Raw genomic sequence first — 19,721 nt, forward strand, 5'->3', positions numbered from 1 at the left:
GGCAGAGTGGGGCAGGAGCCATAGCCTGCTATGACAAAGCTGAGCCCTTGAGCCGGAGCTCCCAGCCTGTTGCAGCCTGGAAATGCACTCAAGGAAACTCTAGTTAACCCCAAGAGGACAGAACTCCTTACCCCAAAGGGAAACAGCTAGAAAAGAAATAATTTCCATGGTGATTTCGATCGATGATCTGATGTTAACGCAGAGCAGGGAACGAGGGCAAACAGGATCCCAGTTGGGAACCTCAGTTCAACAAGGGCTTACAGAACCAGGCGCTGCTCCAGGCAGTGGGGATGGGGAGGAACAGAGGGGAGCAGAGACGGTCCCTGCTTGCCAGAGAAGATTCCATGGAGAAGGAGCTGATCCTTAATTGGTGGCTCTGTTGGAGGCTGGATCCGAGGTCTGACCATGAGCAGGAGTCCGTATTTACCCACGTCTCAAAAAAGCTCCTGTGCTAAAAAAAAAAAAAAAAAAGTTAATTTTCTTATCACAGAAATAAGATGTTTAGTGTGGAGATTTTAGAAGATGTAAATAAAATTAAGAAAATAAACTCACAGGGCGCCCGGGTAGCTCAGATGGTTGGGAGCCTGCCTTTGGCTCGGGTCATGATCTCCAGGTCCTGGGATCGAGCCCCACATTGAGCCCCACATCGGGCACCCTGCTCAGCAGGGAGTCTGCTTCTCCCTCTCCCTCTGCCCCTCCCCCGGCCTGTGCTCTCTCTGTCTCTCTCTCTGAAATGAATAAATAAAATTAAAAAAGAAAAGAAAAGAAAAATCACATACATCCCACTGTAAGAGCTCTCTGACACACAATAAGTATTCAATCCATTTTTTAAAAGCTGGTTTGGGGGCGCCTGGGTGGCACAGCGGTTAAGCGTCTGCCTTCGGCTCAGGGCGTGACCCCGGCATTATGGGATCGAGCCCCACATCAGGCTCCTCCGCTAGGAGCCTGCTTCTTCCTCTCCCACTCCCCCTGCTTGTGTTCCCTCTCTCGCTGGCTGTCTCTATCTCTGTTGAATAAATAAATAAAATCTTTAAAAATAAATAAATAAATAAATAAATAAATAAATAAAAGCTGGTTTAATGAAAGAGATTGAAGATAACCGCTATATTTATTCAATATGGAAGGCCGAGGAAAGCGATAAGACAAGGAAAAGGAATGAGCTAAAAATAATTTTAGAATCTATCTTTCTAGCTTACGCCTGTATTCTAGACAGACAGAGATCATCAGACACGCCATAAAAGTCAAGCTACGATGTAACAACGTTTTATAAGTCGTTGTACTGTGTCTTGTCCGCCACTGTTTTTAACGAAAGCCCGGTGATACACCATTCCCTACGGCTGCACATCCACACTTCTTTTCTTGATAATAAATACCTGGGGTATCCGGGGTGGTAGGCAGATAACAGCCTCTGAAAGACATCCGGGTCGTAATCCCCGGAATCTGTGGATTTGGTAGCAAATGCAATTAAGGCAGCAGATGGAATGAAGCTTGCCTATCAGGTGACCTTAAGATAAGGAGACCCTTTTAGATTACGGGGTAATCACATGAGTCCTTTAAAGCGAAACCTTGTGAGGACCCCCGTACAGTAAGATCCGTTGCACGCCAGCATCACTGTTACTTCCGGCTCCTTGATGTTGTGGACCAGAAACTTCTGGAAGCCACTGGATGGCAGACACTTCTTTTTCTTGTCACTCTTAGAACCACCGTTGGGCATCAAGAACTGCCCCCGAATCTTCTCTGCATCCTGTGGCCAATGCCAGTGACATTTCACGTTGACCGATCAGTCTCATTGGTTCCAGATGAACTTCTTGGTTCACTTTGTGATGATCCTGGACTTCACCAGGGGTCCGAGGGCAGCGTGATGCCGGGGAGTCGATGGCTGCCCCCTCTGTAGGCAGTGCTGAGCCAGAGTGGTAATAATAATTTATTTTAAATTTTGAAAGGCATTCCCTGTTTCAACCTGTATACATTGAATTATCACTGAAGGTAAATATTTTTGGTATTTAATGACCTTTTGCATCTCTCATTTGTAAGATGTCTGTGTATGGTCACTACCCATTTTTCTCCTGCAATGCATAGCAATGTTATTCTTTGGTCATGACAACCTCGGCAAGACACTGGGCTCTCAATCACTCAAGGATCAGGCCCATTTCACAGATGGGTAAGCAGAGACCAAGGATGACATGGAATCCTGAGGTTCTTCGGGGTCACCTGATCAGCCCCAGTGGCCACATACCCAGGAGCCTCTTCCAAAGGAGACGGTTTCGCGGGGACGGCACACAGAGACACACAGGCTCAACTGTGTTCACTCTTGCGCGTCTGGGGAATCGTAAACACCGCGGGCTGATGTGACTCAGACGTGACCAGGCATGACCGTGACAGATTGCAGGGTTCTGTAAATATTGTGTCAGGCTGCAATCACAGGGGGGCTCCCTGTGCATCCTGGACCCCAGTCCACCCTGTGGGAAGTGGAGCCAAGCCCAACGGGAGGGACATCTGGCTCTCCCCCTCAGCTCACTGCCCAGACTTTTCCCAAGCCTCAGTTTCCTCCCTGGGGATCTCCCAGCCGGGATATCCTGCTGAAGTGACTGGTTCTCAGCTCTTGGCAGGGGTTGAAATATTACACCCCTTTGAAAAATGTTTCTGCCTCACCTACAAATCCAAAGATAGAGACACGCTCCAGAAGAGAGGGGTTCACATTTTACCAGCGTGACCGTGAGCCAGAGATGGACCGACCAGACTGTCTTACAGCATCCTCAAAACTACCATGCCAGGAGGGGAAACCGAGGCTCAGAAAGCATACGCTCTGTGTCCCGCTAAGTTTGTGAGGCTCCTAACCATCGCGCCATGTTGTTCCACGAGAATTTAGGACTAGGAAGTTCTGCGTTTCTCTTGAAGAATTATGGTCTCTTCTTAAAAAAGAACACAGCAAAAAAACAAAACAAAAAAAACACAACAACAAGAAAACCGAAATAATGCGACCTGGCCAATCATTGCATTTCCCTTTTTGCCTTGCCAACCAGGAACCCCAGAGCTAATGTGAAGACGTAATCCCGGTAACTTTATCTGTCCCGATGGCAAGCTGGGGTGTGAGCTTCTCTTTTCTTCTCCTTCCACGTGGCACTTTTTTTGTTGTTTTTAAGCCAAATGCAGTCATGAGAAGAGGGGAAACAGTAGGACAAGGAGCTCCATCCCAAATTGACTGCAAATGAGATAACCTGCTTCCTCCAGACCAGAGTCCACACGGCCTTTTTGTTTTTCCATTCTGGTTTTAGATTTTTGGGATGCAGTGGTCTTGTGTTGGACACTTTCGGGCCGGGGGGGGGGGAGATGGGTCCCTTCAGGTCCCTTCACCTCTCTGGACTTCAGTGCCCTGGCGTGTCAGCGGGAGGTAAGGACAGGGCCTACCTCACAGATGGAGAGGGCCTGGCACGTGGGAAACTGTTGACAAACATCACCTACGGGGATGAAGAAAAGGCTCTGAACGGTGGGGCTCTGAGGACCTGCTGTCCGGCTGAGAGCCCAAGGGCCCCAGACTAGACTTGGATGGGCCGGCCACTCTGTTACAACAAACACTGCTTCCAAGCCGTGGGCTTTGGGCTGCGGGGACCCACGGAACAACCAGGAGGAGCCCTGTTGGAGAACTCCCTCTTGTTACAAGTGGAGAAACTGAGGCTCAAAGAGGAAAGGACCCATCCCAAACCGGGGGACCCACCTCACGCTGCAGCTGTCTTCTGGAAGACTGTCCCTGGCACTCCAGCCTTGCCTGCTCTGGGAGTCAGGGGAAGGATGCCCGGGGCCAGGGGCACAGGCTGAGACCCAGGGAGCCCTAAGCCTCCTTCACAAAGGTTTCCGGAGCCCTCAGGCCCTGCCCTGGCTCCCTCCCCGGGCCCTGCACCATCTTGCTGTGATTACTTTGCGGTGAGTGGGGTGGGGCGTGTGGGGCTCCTCATTGCACACAGCGTGGGGGGGCATGTGCCACGAAGCCCCGGGGGAGGGGGCGCGGGGGGGTGCTGAGGACAAGGCAGGGATGGAAGGGGGGACGAGGCTTTCAGCTCACCAGCTTAATTGGGGATATAATGGTTATTATTATTTATAACTTGTTCTTGAATCCACGCCAGGAGAGTGTGTTCACAGCCTCCGCAATCCAGGCAGGCGTTAAATAATTAAACCAAGGGCCTAATCGGCGGCGAAACTCCCCACGGGCTTCTGCTTCCTTCGTTCGCTGATTGCTGATATTTTGGGGCTGAAATATGACCATTTTTACCATCAAAGAGATCAGAGTTCCAAAACCGAGAAACGGAAAAAAGGGTGGGGGGGGGGGTTCTGCCAGTTTTCTTTTCCTCTGACTTAGTGGTCTGGTAAAGTTTCTTTAGACATGCAAAGATTTACACACCTTTCTGCAGGGAGCCTTAAATTACTCCCCGAACCCTCACACGTTTCCCCGAGCGCGGGAACAGTAAGTCATTGAAGAATGAACAGGCTTCCCCATAACGGCTCCGGCGGCCTTTGAGAAGGAGAATGTCTAATGACTTTTTTTGAAGTGGAGGTCAAGGTTTTTTAAATAAAACAATCTGTATTAATGCAATTTCCTTTTTGCTGTAGCATTGGATTCTCCCCCCCTCCTTTTTTGGGGGGGAGGGGGGAGGGGAGGCGGGGGGGGGAAGGGCATCATTTTTCTCCTGCCAGACAATATGTCCCTAATGAGATACATTTATTTAAAACTCTGTATATCATCACCCTGTCAGGCCTGCAAGAGGGACCTCGCGTCTCCCTCTGTGTTTGTTCCAGATTCGTGGGGCCACGGAGGGCCCGAGGCCACTGGTCTCCTGCTCCTTCCCTTCGTGGAGCCTTGACCATTGCATTTTGTGCCCCTGCCCTGCCACCCCACCCCCATCGAATCACCCCGATCTTAGTACAGCCCTTCGGCCTCAGGTCCTTTCCCTTCCCCAACGCCCACCTGCCTCTCCAGGCTCAGAGCTGCTCCCCGCAACTCCTGGAGGCCTTCCTCCCGGCACCAGGTGGAAATGTGGGTCCGCCCCAGACAGAGCTGAGTGCCAGTCCCAGCTGAGCCCTTCAACCCCGAGACTGGGGGCTAGCAACCCAGTTTCCCCAAACCTTCACTTCTTTATCTGCCAAATGGGGCTAACAAGAGCGACCCACTCTCCCTCCCCGGGGTGACCGGGAGGCTGTAAGAAGTTTCTGCCAGGTGTCCCTAGCATCCGCCTGGTCCCCAGCTCACAGTACAAGTCACTTACATGTCATGGTCACCACCACTGTTACTGCTTCCCTAGACCTAGAAGCAGGACCTGTGTCCCCCCGCCACCCCCCACCCCAAGCCAGCTGCGCCTGAAGGGAGGGCTCAGTATCTCTAGGACACGTTTTCATCGAGTGCCTTCCAGTGCTGGGGCCGGGCTGGGGCACGGGCTGGGGCTACAGGGGTGACCCAGACAGCCCAGAGAGAGAAGATAGAGAAGCGGCAAGAAGATCTGGGGGTCGTGGGGTCATGGGGGGAGGGTGTGGGGAGGGCTTCCCTGAGGAAGGGCATTGAGTGGACTCCTGAGCCGCGAGCAGGATTCAGCACGAGAAAGAGGGCTGGGATCTAGGATGGCCAGGCAGGGGACCCACAGAGCCTCCCACCTGACCTCTTCCAAGGAACCTGGGCCCTGCAACAGCATCCTTCTTGGTCTCCCTGTGACTCACTTTCCTCTCCCTGCCAAGCTCTTGAGCTGGATTCACATGATTACATGCCCCCTGCTCGGAGGGCACCAAGGTCATGAAACCCCTGTTCCACAAAAGTGTGCCTCCCTCCTTCCTATGCCCAATGGGTCTTGGGGCTACACTGGGGACACGCCGGTTCCCACCCTCAGGGCTCGCAGCCTGAGAGGGAGAGGGAAGTGGTTGTTGGATCTGAGTAGGACTTCAGCACCCTGGGGTGGGGTGGGGTCAAGGGAGTCCCCCACCCCCACCCCTCCACCTCCGGGCTATGTGGGTTACAAGGAAGGAACTGGATTTGGGGGAAGGAAGGGAATTACCCCAGAGTCTGCCTGCCCAGAGCGGAGGACCATGTGCTCCCCCTACAGCCCTGGCTGGCAGGAGCCTCTGGGAGCCTTGTGTGGGCCTGAGGGCTCTGGGACCTGGGGGGTGGGGGGAGGCTTGGAGACCAGGGGCAGGATTGTTAATGAGCTAAGGTGGCTGAAAGAGGGGACTAGGACTTTGCGGATGGCTCAACCATGGGGTCGAGGCTGGGAAGCTGTCCACTCATCCCCACACCTAGGAGTACCCACTCTGGCCCAGCTCAGGGCAGGGGCCTGGGGCCTGGAGGGTTCTGCTCCACAGGGGCAACAGAGAGACCCCAATGCCTGTGTTCCCACCTCCCCTCTCTCGGCTGACTCATTGCCCAGGCATGGGACCCATGGTAACCGCTGCTGACTGCCCAGGCGAGGTCCACTTGTCCCGGCCCCTGCCAGCACCCGGCACCTCCCAGACCCACTGAGCTTCCCCCCTGCCTTCCATACGGCTGCTCCCCAGGGCCCAGCCCAGTGCCTGGTACCGCAAGCATGAAATAAATAGCCACCAAATGAACTAATAACAGAGTGACCCACACAGCATGTCTAGACAGCATCCAGATAGGCCTGAGATCAACCCCCCCACCCCCCTCCCCCGCCTCCACACTGCCATCCACGTGCTCTGTGACCTTAGGCCAGTCACTTCCCTCGCATCTGTAAATGGGGGATCTACGCCTCAGGGCGTGGGGACAATTCACCCCACAATGGGTGTTTCAAGCAGGACAGGGGCTTCGTCAATGCTGGCCACCGGAGGGACTCTTGGCCCGGTGGGTTGATTTCCGGAATCCTCTGGAATTACACTCTTGGTCCGTAAAGCTGGCCTTTACCTCTTATCACTGCTGACACTTCCACAGCCAAATCTCGAGGCACAGCCTGGCCCCACACCCCTTCTTCCCGGCTCTCCCACCCCATCTCCATCTCAGACATCATCTCTGTTCTCTCCCCTCTGTCTGTGTCCCCGCCTGTGGTTTCTCTCCGCCTCTGCCAGGAATCCTATCCCAGAGGAACCAGTACTCCAGGGCTCAACTGTGTTCCTTTTAGGCAGTGAGATGGGAAGAGGGAAGGAGGGAAGGAGAGGGAGAGAGAGGCAGAGAGAGAGAGGAGGAAAAAAATCAAAGCCCACATATTGGTTCCAGATGTGGTCTTCTCTCATAGCTTTCTCCAGCAATTTAATTAAATTCCCCCAGACAGCCAGGAGGGTTTCTTAATGATCAAATTTCCCGGCTCCCCTCCTCGAACGGGCCCACTCTGTCTCCCTGACGGATGGCCGACCGGATTCTTCCTGCGTCCGTTCTGCCAAACGGGGCCAGTGGGGGTGGAGTGGAGGGCTTTCTGGGGAGCACAAAGGACCCTGTGCCCGCCTCGGCCCTCCCCCCTTCCCCAAGGGATCCGAGCCCTCCCTTGGCAGAGCCTGACCGCGCCTGGCTACAGCAGCTGGAGGGGGCCCAGGGGTCCCTGCCTTTGAGCTCTCTGTCTCTGGGCTGGCCTGCCAGGAACTGATGCCAACCAGGCACCAGCAGGCCTCAGATGGGAGAGTCTCTGGGATCGGGGCTCTGGGCTCAAGGACCAGCCAGAGATGGGGCAGGCTCAGACCTCCTGGGGACCCTCCCCACACCCATTTGGCTCAGAGAGGGCAAGGCCTGGGCCAAGACCACACAGACCTGCTTGTGAGGGAAGGAGAGGCAGAGGCGGGCTGACCAGCGTTTATGAGGTGAGGATATGTCAGGGTGAGGCATGGGTGCTATTTCTTGGGACGGTTCCCCCAGGTGGAGCTAAAGGTCACTCTCAGGAGGCCCCCTGATTTCTGGAGCAGGAAGACATGGAGGCAAGCCCTGAAACCACCATCCTTTTGTGGTGATGGAGACAGTGAGGCTGAGAAAGGGCCAGGCCAGAGCCCGGGCCCCAGAAGCCCTCCTGTCTTGGGGCGAGGGGCCTGAGGGGCTCCGTATGGACTGAATGTCCGGGTCGCCCAAGCTCATATGTTGAAGCCCTAACCTCCAAGATGATGGTGTTAGGAAGTGGGGCCATTGGAAGGTTATTAGGTCAGATGAGGTCACGAGGGCAGAGCCCCCAGAAGGGGATCTGTGCCCTGGCAAGAAGAGGAAGAACATTCTTTGCACGCGCCCACAAGGAAGAGGGGAGCATGTAGCAAGACAGTGGCCACCTACCAACCAACAGGAGAGGCCTCGGGAGGAAACCTGCCTTGCTGGACTTGATCTGGGACTCCCCAGCCTCCAGAACTCTGAGGAATAAATGGCGGTTGTGTGAGCCCCTCAGGCTATGCTGTTTCGTGATGGCAGCTCGAGCAGCTAAGACAGGCTCCGAGCACCTTCTCGGCCTCTCTACCTGGGTTTCTGAGGCCCTGAGGACTCACCCCATCTGGAAGAGCCAGGCACCAGGACCGCCTGGCAGGGTCTGTGTGGAGCAGGGACCATGTCAGGGAGGAGGCTGCCCTTGGAGCAGGGGCTCTGGCCAGCAGGGGCAGGGTTCCTGGGTGCCAGGGTCCCCAAAATGCTCCTTGATGGAAGAGAGCTGATGGAAGGAAGGAGGGAACAAGAGAGTCTTCCCCGGCCCAGCCAAAATCCTACCACCCACTCCTCCTCCCGGCTTCCTGGTCGCTCAGTTTCCCCCCTGAGCCCACAGAGAGTTGGGCCTCTGGGAGCAGAGAATCGGGGCCTTGTCCGAGCAGGCTCAGGTCATGAGGGTCAGGGATCAGGGTGGGGTCAGGGTGTGGGGGAGGGAGAAGGAGAGGAAGGGGGGGGCCAGGGGAGAAGTGCAGACAGGAGGAAGCCTGGGGGCGCCGGTCCCGGGACTGCAGTCCCATTCCCTTCACAAATGGGCCCAGCCCTCCATCTCCGTGCCTCGGTGCCCCTGGGACATGCCAGGGGCTGAAGCTGGAGGCTGTCCACCAAGCAGAGAAAGCAATATTCGTTGTGGCGGATTGCCACGTTGTCCAAATATCTCACTTGATGGAAACTCAGCCAAATCAGAAGAGGAGAAATAAAAGGGGGGCCTTTCACCCTACTTCCCCCTCAAGGGCCTTATAAGGGACAGACCTGGCTGCTGACAAGGGTCTGGGGTGGGTGAAGGTCCTGGGAATGGAGTGGGACCAACCCCCCGCCCAGGGCTGCCCCCCCCCGCATGTGAGCATGTGCGTGAGAGAGACAGAGAGGGTGTGAGTGTGTACGATGGTGTGTCTGCGAAAGTATGTGTTCGTGTGAGAGAAGGTGTGTGTGTGAGACTCTGTTGGCGAGAGTGTGACAGGGTGTGAGAATGTCTTGTGAGTGTGACCAAAGTACATGTGTGAGCATGTGTGAGTGTGTGAGCATGTGTCCGTGTGCGAGGGCCGGGGCTGGGCCGGTGGCAGGCGTCCTGAGCAGGGGCTCTGAGGAGAGGTTAAGAGCCAGGCTCTGGGTGTGAATCCCGACTGGGCCCCTTGGGAGTTCACTGGCCGCCAGTTGGCCAGTTGTCTCTTGGAGCCTCAGACTGTGACGTGGGAATCCTGCTACTGCTTCCTTCCTGGGTGTTATGACTAGTCAATGAGATCACGCCCGTTGAGCTTCTAATCTAATTCCTGGGATACAGGACGCCCTCAACCAAAGGCCGCCATTGTTCTCAGTGTATCACTCCCCATCAGGCTGGGCCCTGCGATGCCCCAGAGGACCGGGGAAGAAAATGAATGAAGTGCTAATCCAGGCTGGGAGGGCCCAGAAGAAGGGGATGGAGGGGCCCTCCAGGGCAGATGACCTGTGTGCTGGGAAGGACGTCACCTGACGGCGTTGGGAGGAGAAAGATTCTGTGGACAGAGAGGGGCCTGGCCCCAGTGCTCACGGCCTTCCCTCCAACCCTAGGTACAGGAGGCGTGTGCAGGGCCTGATTCCCCGCCTGTGGCTGATTTAGTGTCTTCAGTCTCAGGAAAGACCCTCACCGGTAAAAAGGTAGAAAATACATAGAAACACAAAGATCAAAGTGGCCCGGATCCCAGCACCCAGAAACAGCCGCCACTACTACGTTAGTATGGGGCCATCAATGGTGAGCCCTGCTCAGGACCTGTACACACATGGGTACACACCCACACACCACTTTTCTTCCTACGTGGGAACCATTCAGTACATACTATTCTCCGACTCGCTTTCTTGAACTGTTACCGAGCAGAGTCTCACGTGAGTCAGTGGTATGCCATTACCACTGTCGGTGTGGACAGCTAGAGAATCCGAATTCTCTCCCCGTGCTTGTGAACAGGTTTTCATCCTTTGGGACTCACCTGTGCATGTCCTTCACCCATGTTTCGATTAATGTTTTTGCCTTCTTCTTGTTGATTTTTAACAGTTCTTTATATATTAAGGTTATCCCTCTCTGTACGGCGGACAATCAGAGGGACTCCCAAACTCCCTGGGGCAGGGGCAGACCCAGCCAGAGTCTGAGCACTGGGTGCTTGGCTCCAGCACCCCCAGCCCGTCTAGGAATCCTGGAATTCGGCGGCAGGAAGTGGCTAGGCCGGTAGGGCAGTGAGAAGCAGTGGCAAGGAAAGAAGAGAGAAGGTTCAGAACTTAAATCAGAGGCTCTGAGTGACAGAGCCTTAATGGGAGACAGATGGAGGAAACAAGGTTGCCCTTGCTGCCAGGAGGGAGGTCAGGGGTCAAGGAGTTTTCTAAAGACAGGAGCCCGGGCGACAGGCAGGCGGCAGGGCCTGGCTCCACAGTGTGGTGCCCAGGGGCTGTGACAGAGCAGGGGTCAAGTCCTCACTGCTGCTTGTGCAGACCCTCTCCGGCCCACACCCGGAGGAGCTGCAGGACACGCCACCCCTGGCCAGATGTAAGGAAGAGCACCCCCACCTCCAGACCTGGGTTGGAGTCTCAACCTAGCTGTGCCACATTAGGCAAGCCTCCCAACCTCTCTGAGCCTGTTTCCTTGTTTGAAAAATAGTATAATACCATCATTTACTTAATGGGATGGATTGAGATTAGCACAGTGCTTGACACATCAGAAAGGTTCAGTATATAAATGTTAACTCATTACTGTTCCTTTATTGGTCACAAGACTATTAGAGTTTTCTTGTGGGCAGAGCCCACCAGCAACATCAAGGACCTCTTCACTGGCTCTAAGACTGTCGGAGCTGAAGGGCCTTTGGGTTACAGGTGAGGAAACTGAGACCCAGAGACCAGAAGGGCCACGCCTAGGGTCATCCATCAGAGCGGTCTTAACTGTGTCCTCCAAAGAGACATGTTCAAGTCCCAGCCTCTGGTACTTCTGACTGTGATCTTATTTGGAAATAGGGTTTTTTGGTTGGTTGGTTGGTTGGTTTGGGATTTTTTGCAAATATAATCAAGTTAAAATGAATTCCTACCAGATTAGGGTGGGTCCTAAATCCAACGACTGGTGTCAGTTAGAAAGGACAAGGAGATTTGGACAGAGCACAGACACAGGGAGGAAGGCCACGTGAACACAGGAGTGTGCAGAAATGGGAGTGCAGGGGCGCCTGGGGGGCGCAGTCGCTGGGCGTCTGCCTTCGGCTCAGGGCGAGATCCCAGCGTTCCGGGATCGAGCCCCACATCGGGCTCCTCTGCTGGGAGCCTGCTTCTTCCTCTCCCACTCCCCCTGCTTGTGTTCCCTCTCTCGCTGGCTGTCTCTCTCTGTCAAATAAATAAATAAATAATCTAAAAAAAAAAAAAAAAAGAAAGAAAGAAATGGGAGTGGAGCCTCCACAAGCCAAGGAAAGCCCGGGGCCACCGGAAGCTGGCAGAGGCAAGAAAGGAACTTTCCCTAGAGTCTTTGGACCGAGCGCCGTCCCTGCCTGTTGACGCTGATTTCAGGCTTCCGGCTCCCAGAACTGGGAGAGAATATGTTTCTGCTGTTTCCAGCCACCCAGTCTGTGATGCTTTGTTTTGACAGCCTTAGGAAATGAGTGGAGCCAGGCAGAAGCAGGCCTCAGCCCAGGCGATCCCCTCAGGTCTATCCTGGACCCCACTCTAAACAGGCCTCCTCACCACATACCTAGGGGCGCCCCAGCCCCCTGACCTGTGCCACGGAGCAAGTGACCATGAAACAAGTGGGAAGGGCTGAGAAGCCTCTGGGTGGCCTGTCGGCTGCTACACCACTCAGGACCTTGGGATCGAGAAGCAGGGTGTGGACCCTTAAAATAGGGGTAGACATTCCCAACCCCCCCCACCCAGGGTAACACCTGGGGAGACTGAGGCACACCGGAACAATTGCCCCATTTAGATGCTCATTGTTGCCAGATGGGAGTTTGGGTCCAGGTTCGCAATCATCTGATTGTAATACAAGATAAGATGGAAAGGTCCATTATCAGCGGGAGCAGAATTTCCCAATGTCACTCAAGAAGACACTTCTTGGGGTGTCTGGGTGGGTCAGCCAGTTAAGCGTCTGCCTTCGGCTCAGGTCACGATCTCAGGGTCCTGGGATCAAGCCCCGCATCCGGCTCTCCACTCAGTGGGGAGTCCGCTTCTCCCTCTCCCTCTGCTGCTCCCCTGGCTCATGCTCTCTCTCTCAAATAAATAAATGAAATATTTTCAAAAAGGAGGGGGGGAGGGAGGGAGAGGAGGAGGAAGAAAATACTTATTTCCTGGAGGGAGAACCCAGGCAGGCACTACCGGGAGCCATGGACCGGGTGGTCTGCAGCCCCTTGTGCCAAGCCCAAGCTGCCCACCCCCACCCCTCCTTCTGGCCCTTCTACGCAATAGAAGCAGAGGCAACAAGGTGTTTTGAGTGCCCAGTGGGGACTTTGATAGTTCGTCATTTGATCTGCACAACAACCTTGTAAAGGTAACAACAATAATAGCCAGCTTAATTATGCAGTCCCTGCTGCATACTGGCCCCTGCTGGGTCCCCATAGCCAGACCTGAGGGAAGTGCTTTGGCTTGGGTTTCCTTGGTAAATCTGGTCTGCTCTTGGCGGGGCGGGGAGGGGGGGGGGGGCAGAAGGGACACATCGGATTGTCTTCAAATGCCTTTCTAGACCTTTTCTCCTTACTCAACAACTCTCACCTCTGGCAGGTGTCAGATGGGAGAGACTTCCAAAGGGCGCATTGGCGGGGTGGGCCAAGGAGCGAGGTGAACGTTGGGATCTGCACGCCTGTTCAGAAAGGACTTCTCAGAATCATGAGGACATCAGGGCTCCCATGTGGGACTCGAGGTGGTCGAGGTTCGAAGTGGGTGGCCTAAGGGAAGATAGATGCCTAAACCCCAGAAAGTGGCCCAGGCTTGGGTTCCTTCCGGCTAGACTCCACGTCCCTGACACTAACAGAGCTCTTGATCCAAGATCTTGGGTGGGTGCGATTACTCCGTTTTACGGATGAGTATATTAAAGTTCATGAGTCCATCAAGGCAGAGAAGTGGAAGGAGCTGGCAGCCTGCAGGGCCAGGAGCTCCGGGGGAAAGAGAGTAGGGAATTGTCCCCGCCGCCCAGCGGGGTGGGTGGGCGTCCACTCAGCGTGCGGGGAGGCGAGAGCCAGGCCACGCCGGAAGGAGCCCCGGTCCGATCCGAGTCCGGGGCGGCTCGGAGGTCCCCGGGATCCGAGTCACCTCCACCGCCCAGGGAACTTGCGCAGCGGCCCGTCGGGGCGCGCAAAGGGCGGAGCTCGGACGGCGCCCAGCGGCCGCGGGCGGGATCGCAGGGCGGAGCAGGGCCGAGCAGGGCCAGGGCTGGCAGAGGCGGGCCTGACTTGAGCCGAGATCAGGTTTACCCCCGGGGTCCACACCCTCCACTCCCCCATGGCCGGCCGGGAGGATAACCCCGGCTCACATTCCGGGTCGCGCTGCGGTCCTCCCAGCCCACAGGGGGCGCTGTCGCCAGAGGTTCCTTTCCTGGCCGGCGCGGGCCGGAAGTGTGAGGGTCACTTCCGGCGCGGAGAGCGGGGTGGGCGGTGGGGCGCGGGGGCTGGACCAGCAGAAGCCAGGTCAAGCCCGCGGCCGCACGGTCGCGCTCTGTCGGCTTCTCGGCCTCGCCCGAAGGTGCGGCTGTCCTGCCGCGCCCCAGGCCGCCGCGATGCCGTTCCTGCACGGCTTCCGGAGGATCATCTTCGAGTACCAGCCGCTGGTGGATGCGATTCTGGGCTCCCTGGGGATCCAGGACCCCGAGCGGCAGGAGCCCCTGGACGGGTAACTAGCTTCCTTGGCGCCGGTGGGCCGACCCGGCGCTGCTTCCCTTTAATTGTCACCACCAGCGCGGTGGGGGTGGCTGTGTCCCCACTGTACAGATGAAGTGGCCGGCGGAGGCCCGAGCTGGGTTGCTTCGAGCGTGAGCCCCTGCACCCGGCCCAAATCTTGCCCTTTGCAGGGCGGGGGGCGCTCCAGGCCCGCGCAGGGAGGCCCGGGGGGGTGGAGTGCTGACAGGGCCTCCGCCTCGGTGCCCCACCCAGTGCCCAGCCTGCCTGGTGCCAGTTGCAAGGGAGCAGGGTGGAGTCTGTAAGGGCCTCAGTTTTTACCCCAGAGCAGGGCGAAGACGAATTCTGTAGCTGAGTTTGCATTTTACGTAGGCAAGAGCAGGTGTGCCCGCGAGCCTGCGGGAAAGGTGTTCAGGGATACCGCGGTGAGCTAAACAAACCCCCAGCGTCGGTGATGCTTATGCTTCAGAGCAGAGAGGCACGAGCATGAGTCAGGTGCATGGACTTTCGGTGTAATGGAGACAAGAGCAGAGGAAAGCAGAAGGAAGCAGGTGTGTGTTGGAATTTCAAAACACAGCGGGTATATGCGTCTTTCTAGGGACTTCGGTGGCAACAGGCTTGCTTCATCTCTGCTCTGTCCACTTTGAGGCTTGTTCTGAAAACACAGTGTAAGGCGTTTCCTTAACGCTGAGGCTGTTCTGGGGGTGAGGGCGGGACAGCAGAGGGGGTGCTGCATGGCATCTGGTAGTCCCAGATTTTTTGCTTTGTATCCGTGGTGCAGTGGGCACCCTCCCGGGCTGGGAAAGAGAGCCCTGCCCCAGCAGTAAGGATGGCACCTGGATCCCGATAATGGAAGGGTTGCAGACGGATGAGGCTAAGGGGCGTGGGGAGCACTGGTGAGGAAGGGAAGACTCGCCCAGACGAGGGGGGTGGCGGCCTGTGAAGGAGCTGCGTACAGGTTCACGGAGCTGTCCGTGGGCCTGACCTTTTGGGGAAAGGCACAGCGGTTTTGGACGTCACTGCTGGGGGGCAGGTAGGGTGGGGGCTGGGGTGTGAAGGGCCATGTGTGTGCTCAGCCTTCTGGGGACGTGGAGCTTAACTGTCTCTGAGTGTGAGCGGGGAAGCAGGGCCTGGGCTGCCCCGGCTGTGGGGGTTGCCTGGTCTGGTCTGGCCTCCTGGGCAGCTCAGGGGTGGTCAGTGTCAGGGGAGGGGGTGTCACTGTCTGCTTCTTGCTCCTGGCTTCAAGGGCTCCCTTCAGGCCCAGAGCCCAGCTGTGTGAGGCTTTGTACCCGAGTCAGGGACCAGATTGTCTGGGCAACTGGGGAGGAGGCTGGAGACAGCCCCAGTTCTTTCTCAGCAAACCCGAGGAGTCAGCAGGAGCTAAAAGATCCAGCCTGCTCTCTCGCTACCACAGGCCTTTTCCAGAGACTCTCAGCCCCACAGAACGAGGGCCCTATTTTGGACGGAAGGGGGGTGATGACAGCAGGAGACCACCCACCCACAGGGTGCCCAAGCTCGCTGGTCCCACAGCTGTCCCCCCCACCTCAACTGGTCCACCCCTCTCCCGCCCCAGGCCCAGTTATGTCACCAGCGAGGAGAGCCGAATCCTTGTTCTCACTGAGCTGCTGGAGAGGAAGGCCCACTCTCCATTCTACCAGGAAGGCGTGAGCAATGCCCTGCTGAAGATGGCCGAGCTGGGCCTGACCCGCGCGGCCGACGTTCTCCTGCGCAGTGGGGCCAACCTCAACTTCGAAGGTCAGCTGGAGCCCAGAGCGGCTGGGGGTGGACGGGTGGCTTAAGTGTGGCTCTGCCTTTCCTGTTCTCTTGGGAGCCACTTCCCTTAGTTCTGCCGTGGGTGGCGACTGAGGAACCCCACCCCCCGTGGGCTTCCAGGTGGCTCTGAGCCCCTCTGGTCCAAGAGCGAGTCTGTTGCTGCTTCTGCCATGTGACTGATCAGCAAACTTACCCAGCCAAATCCCCGCTTCCATTAACGGGAAAATGCGGGTGCTGGCGCTGTGCCCAGAGCCCAGGGGGGGCACTCTTCTGCCACTTACTCTGAGCCGTCTCGCATTTTTGCTCACGCCACAGGGAGGGGGGGAAAACACAGAAGTGACGCTGGGTGTAAGTCACGGCAGGGCCCAGTTAGCTTCTAGCCTGGAGGTGCCAGGGGACGGAGATGGACCCAGTTTCCTTTCCTCTCTGGCTTTCTCACCGGGGACGGCAGGGTCAGCCAGGAGACAGGCAGGGCTGGCTTGTGACCGGTGCGGGTCTTTGAGCCGACACAGGATGTGGCCAGGCTCAGAGGGCGCTAGGCTCCTGGCGGGGCTGTTAGGAAGTCAGTCACCTGGGGACTTGGACAACATGGCCATTACCGCCAGGCTTCAGGAGCCGTCACTCCAGGCGCCTCTCCCAGCAGCCTGGGAAGAGGCGCCCTGTTTTTCCGGCTCCGTTTTACAGGAGAAACTAAAGCGCTGCCCTCTAGCCTGCCCCCCGCTCCCCCGGACCTGCCCGAGGCCCCACTCCAGCGCCTGCGCTCTGGCCTCTGATGGGGACGGCTGTCCTGACCCCTCATGCTGCCAGAAGCCTGGGTCCCTTCGGGTGGGAGGGCCGGGGCTGAGCTGCAGGCCTGGTGCGGCCGGGCAGGACTGACACGGGCCGTGTCTGTGCCTTCAGACCCTGTCACTTACTACACGGCCCTGCACATCGCCGTCCTGCGGAACCAGCCGGACATGGTGGAGCTGCTGGTGCGCCATGGGGCCGACATCAACCGGAGGGACCGGGTAGGAGCCGGGTCCAGCCTGCTCGGAAGCAGGGGTATAGTCGGGGCGGGGGGCACGAGCAGGCTCCCAGACCCCCTGGGCCCACTCGGCTGTGCTTCTTGGCTCAGATCCACGAGAGCAGCCCCCTGGACCTGGCCAGTGAGGAGCCCGAGCGCCTGCCCTGCCTGCAGCGCCTCCTGGACCTCGGAGCAGACGTCAACGCGGCTGACAAGCACGGTGGGTGCCTCCCGCGGGAAAGCAGGGTGCCGTGTGAGGGAAACCAGAGCACCCAGGACAGCGGCTAGGCGTACCAGCTGGACGCAGCCTGTCTGATGACACAGCGCAGCCAGGCTCGCAGGTGCATTTTGCTGACCCGCAGAGGCTTTCGGGAAGTGGTGCAGCCATCGGTCCCATGCCAGCCCTTGGAGGTCTGCCTGTAGGAGGAAGTAGGGGCTGCATGCAGTCAGATTTGGGGAGGTGGGGGGCATGACTTCTTGGCAAAGCCTCAGCCCGAGTCTCAGGTAGCATCTGAGTGTCCTGAAAAACCCCACCTCTTCTGTCCATTCTGCTCCTGGTTTTGTGTGGGTGCAAAGTTCCCTTTGTGGGGGCACCTGGCTGGCTTTGGTTGGTAGAGCCAGCGACTCTTGATCTCAGAGTTACGAGTTCAAGCCCCACGCTGGGTGTAGAGATTACTCAAAAATAAAATCCTTGAAAACAACAAAAAAATAAAGTTCACTGTCTCATCCTGAGCGGTTTCCCCTGCACCTCAGGGGTTGCCCCGACCTCAGCTTCCTGGTCCCCACGCCTCCTCATCATTCTCTTCCTTCTGCAGGAAAGACGGCCCTGCTCCACGCCTTGGCCAGCAGCGACGGGGTGCAGATCTATAACACGGAGAACATCCGGCTGCTCCTGGAAGGAGGTGAGGCTCATCCCCAGGCTGTTCGCAGGCCTTGCCCTGCCCTCCCACCAGGACGCAGGGAGCAGTACTTCGCAGGGGTTTAAGACCTCCTCTCGTCTTCTCTTTTCCTGACCGGCTCTCGCAGGGGCAGATGTCAAGGCCACCACCAAAGACGGGGACACCGTGTTCACCTGCATCATCTTCCTGCTTGGCGAGACCGTGGGAGGGGACAAAGAGGAGGCCCGGATGATCAGCCGCTTCTGCTTCCAAGTCACGCAGCTGCTGCTGGCCCACGGGGCCGACCCCAGCGAGTGCCCGGCGCACGAGTCCCTCACGCACATCTGCCTCAAGAGCTTCAGACTGCACTTCCCTCTCCTGCGCTTCTTGCTGGAGTCCGGCGCGGCCTACAACTGTTCCCTGCACGGCGCGGCCTGCTGGTCTGGCTTCCACATCATCTTTGAGAGGCTCTGCTCCCACCCGGGCTGCGCTGAGGACGAGAGCCACGTGGACCTCCTGCGTAAAGCCGAGACCGTCCTGGATCTCATGGTGACTAATTCCCAGAAACTTCAGCTGCCGGAAAACTTCGATATCCATCCTGTGGGCAGCCTTGCGGAAAAGATCCAGGCCCTTCATTTCTCCTTGAGGCAGCTGGAGAGCTACCCTCCGTCCCTCAAGCACCTGTGTCGCGTCCGCATCCGGCTCTATCTTCAGCCCTGGCCTGTGGATGTGAAGGTCAGAGCCCTACCTCTGCCCGACAGGCTGAAGTGGTACCTCCTTAGTGAGCACAGCGGCACCGTCGAAGAGGACATCTGACCGCTCCCGCACCGAAGGGAGCGGGGTCTGGGCAGCCCCGCCTGCTGGTGGATTTTGGTACCTGCGGCAGCCTTAGGGGAGAACCTTCTGGCTTTCGGTCAGAAGGCAGAGGTTGGGAGACGAGACTTGATCCTTACTGCGTCCCAAGAAAACCAGGTGGAGCCCAAGCAGCTGCAGTCATTCCAGTGGGAAAAGGCTCGGTCTTCCAGGGGAACTGCCCCCCTTCTGTTTGGCAGAACCCCCAAGTCTCAGCCACATTGGGAAAAGGGACCGGGTTTAGATTTGGGACGGGTGTGCACCCTGTTTGTCTGCGGGGAGCATCGGGCAGGGTAGCTCGGAGTCTCGGTCCTCTGAGAGCTGCAGGAGGCTGGTCTGTCTGGCACGGGGCCCAGCTGAAGCCAGGAGGAAGTGGGGTGGGCCTGTGGGGGCACAACCCTGCGGAGGCCCTTCACGCCACTTCTCTCCACGCTAGATGAGGTCACTTACAGAAATGCTCTCCGTGGGCTAGGGAGAAAGCTGAGCTGACCCCTGGTGCCTCTGGCCACTCTCGGGCCAGGTCACCTAGAGCCCAGCCCACCCAGGCACGGGACTGGATTCCGGTGGCAGCTCTGTGCCAAACCTGGGATCTTGGGGGACCGTGCCTTCTGCTAAAAAGCAATCCTGCGTGACCAGGGACAGTCCTTTCCAAAATGTCTGTTTCGTGAGGGGTTCATCTGATGACGAAAGCTACCAATACTGCACGCTGACCGTACTGCCTACGCGGAGCCCTCACGAAGCCAGCTCTGTCACGTGGGTCCTTGTGAATTGTGTGAATGCCGGGAGAGCAAGCTGAGGTAACTACAGGATACATTATAAAGTAAAGTATTTCTCTTGGGCTTCAAGGTCCTCGTATGGCATTTTGGCCCCTCCCGCACCCTTCCCCAGCCTAGGACAAAGGCTCCCAGCGCAGCCATTAAGAGGTGAGAGGCACGAGAGGACGGCAGCATCTAGTGGGGACAGTTTCCAAGGAGCACTGTACTGCTGTCCCAGTAAAGAAGAGCACCACTCCAGACCAGCTAGGG

At 57.2% G+C, this 19,721-nt stretch overlaps 1 protein-coding gene across 1 annotated transcript; it reads left to right on the forward strand.

The window, feature by feature from the left end:
* The first annotated feature begins 13,921 nt into the window (after positions 1-13,921).
* Positions 13,922-19,534, forward strand: ASB6 (ankyrin repeat and SOCS box containing 6). Its single transcript, XM_045771086.2, has 6 exons — positions 13,922-14,185; positions 15,764-15,945; positions 16,864-16,970; positions 17,078-17,186; positions 17,782-17,868; positions 17,993-19,534. The coding sequence occupies exons 1-6, from the start codon at positions 14,073-14,075 to the stop codon at positions 18,658-18,660; spliced, it is 1,266 nt and encodes a 421-aa protein (XP_045627042.2). The 5' UTR covers positions 13,922-14,072; the 3' UTR covers positions 18,661-19,534.
* Positions 19,535-19,721: the final 187 nt, after the last annotated feature.

This window comes from Ursus americanus, chromosome 18, assembly GCF_024610735.1.
Source record: "Ursus americanus isolate L20-20 chromosome 18, mUrsAme1.1.p, whole genome shotgun sequence".
NCBI classification, from domain to species: domain Eukaryota; kingdom Metazoa; phylum Chordata; class Mammalia; order Carnivora; family Ursidae; genus Ursus; species Ursus americanus.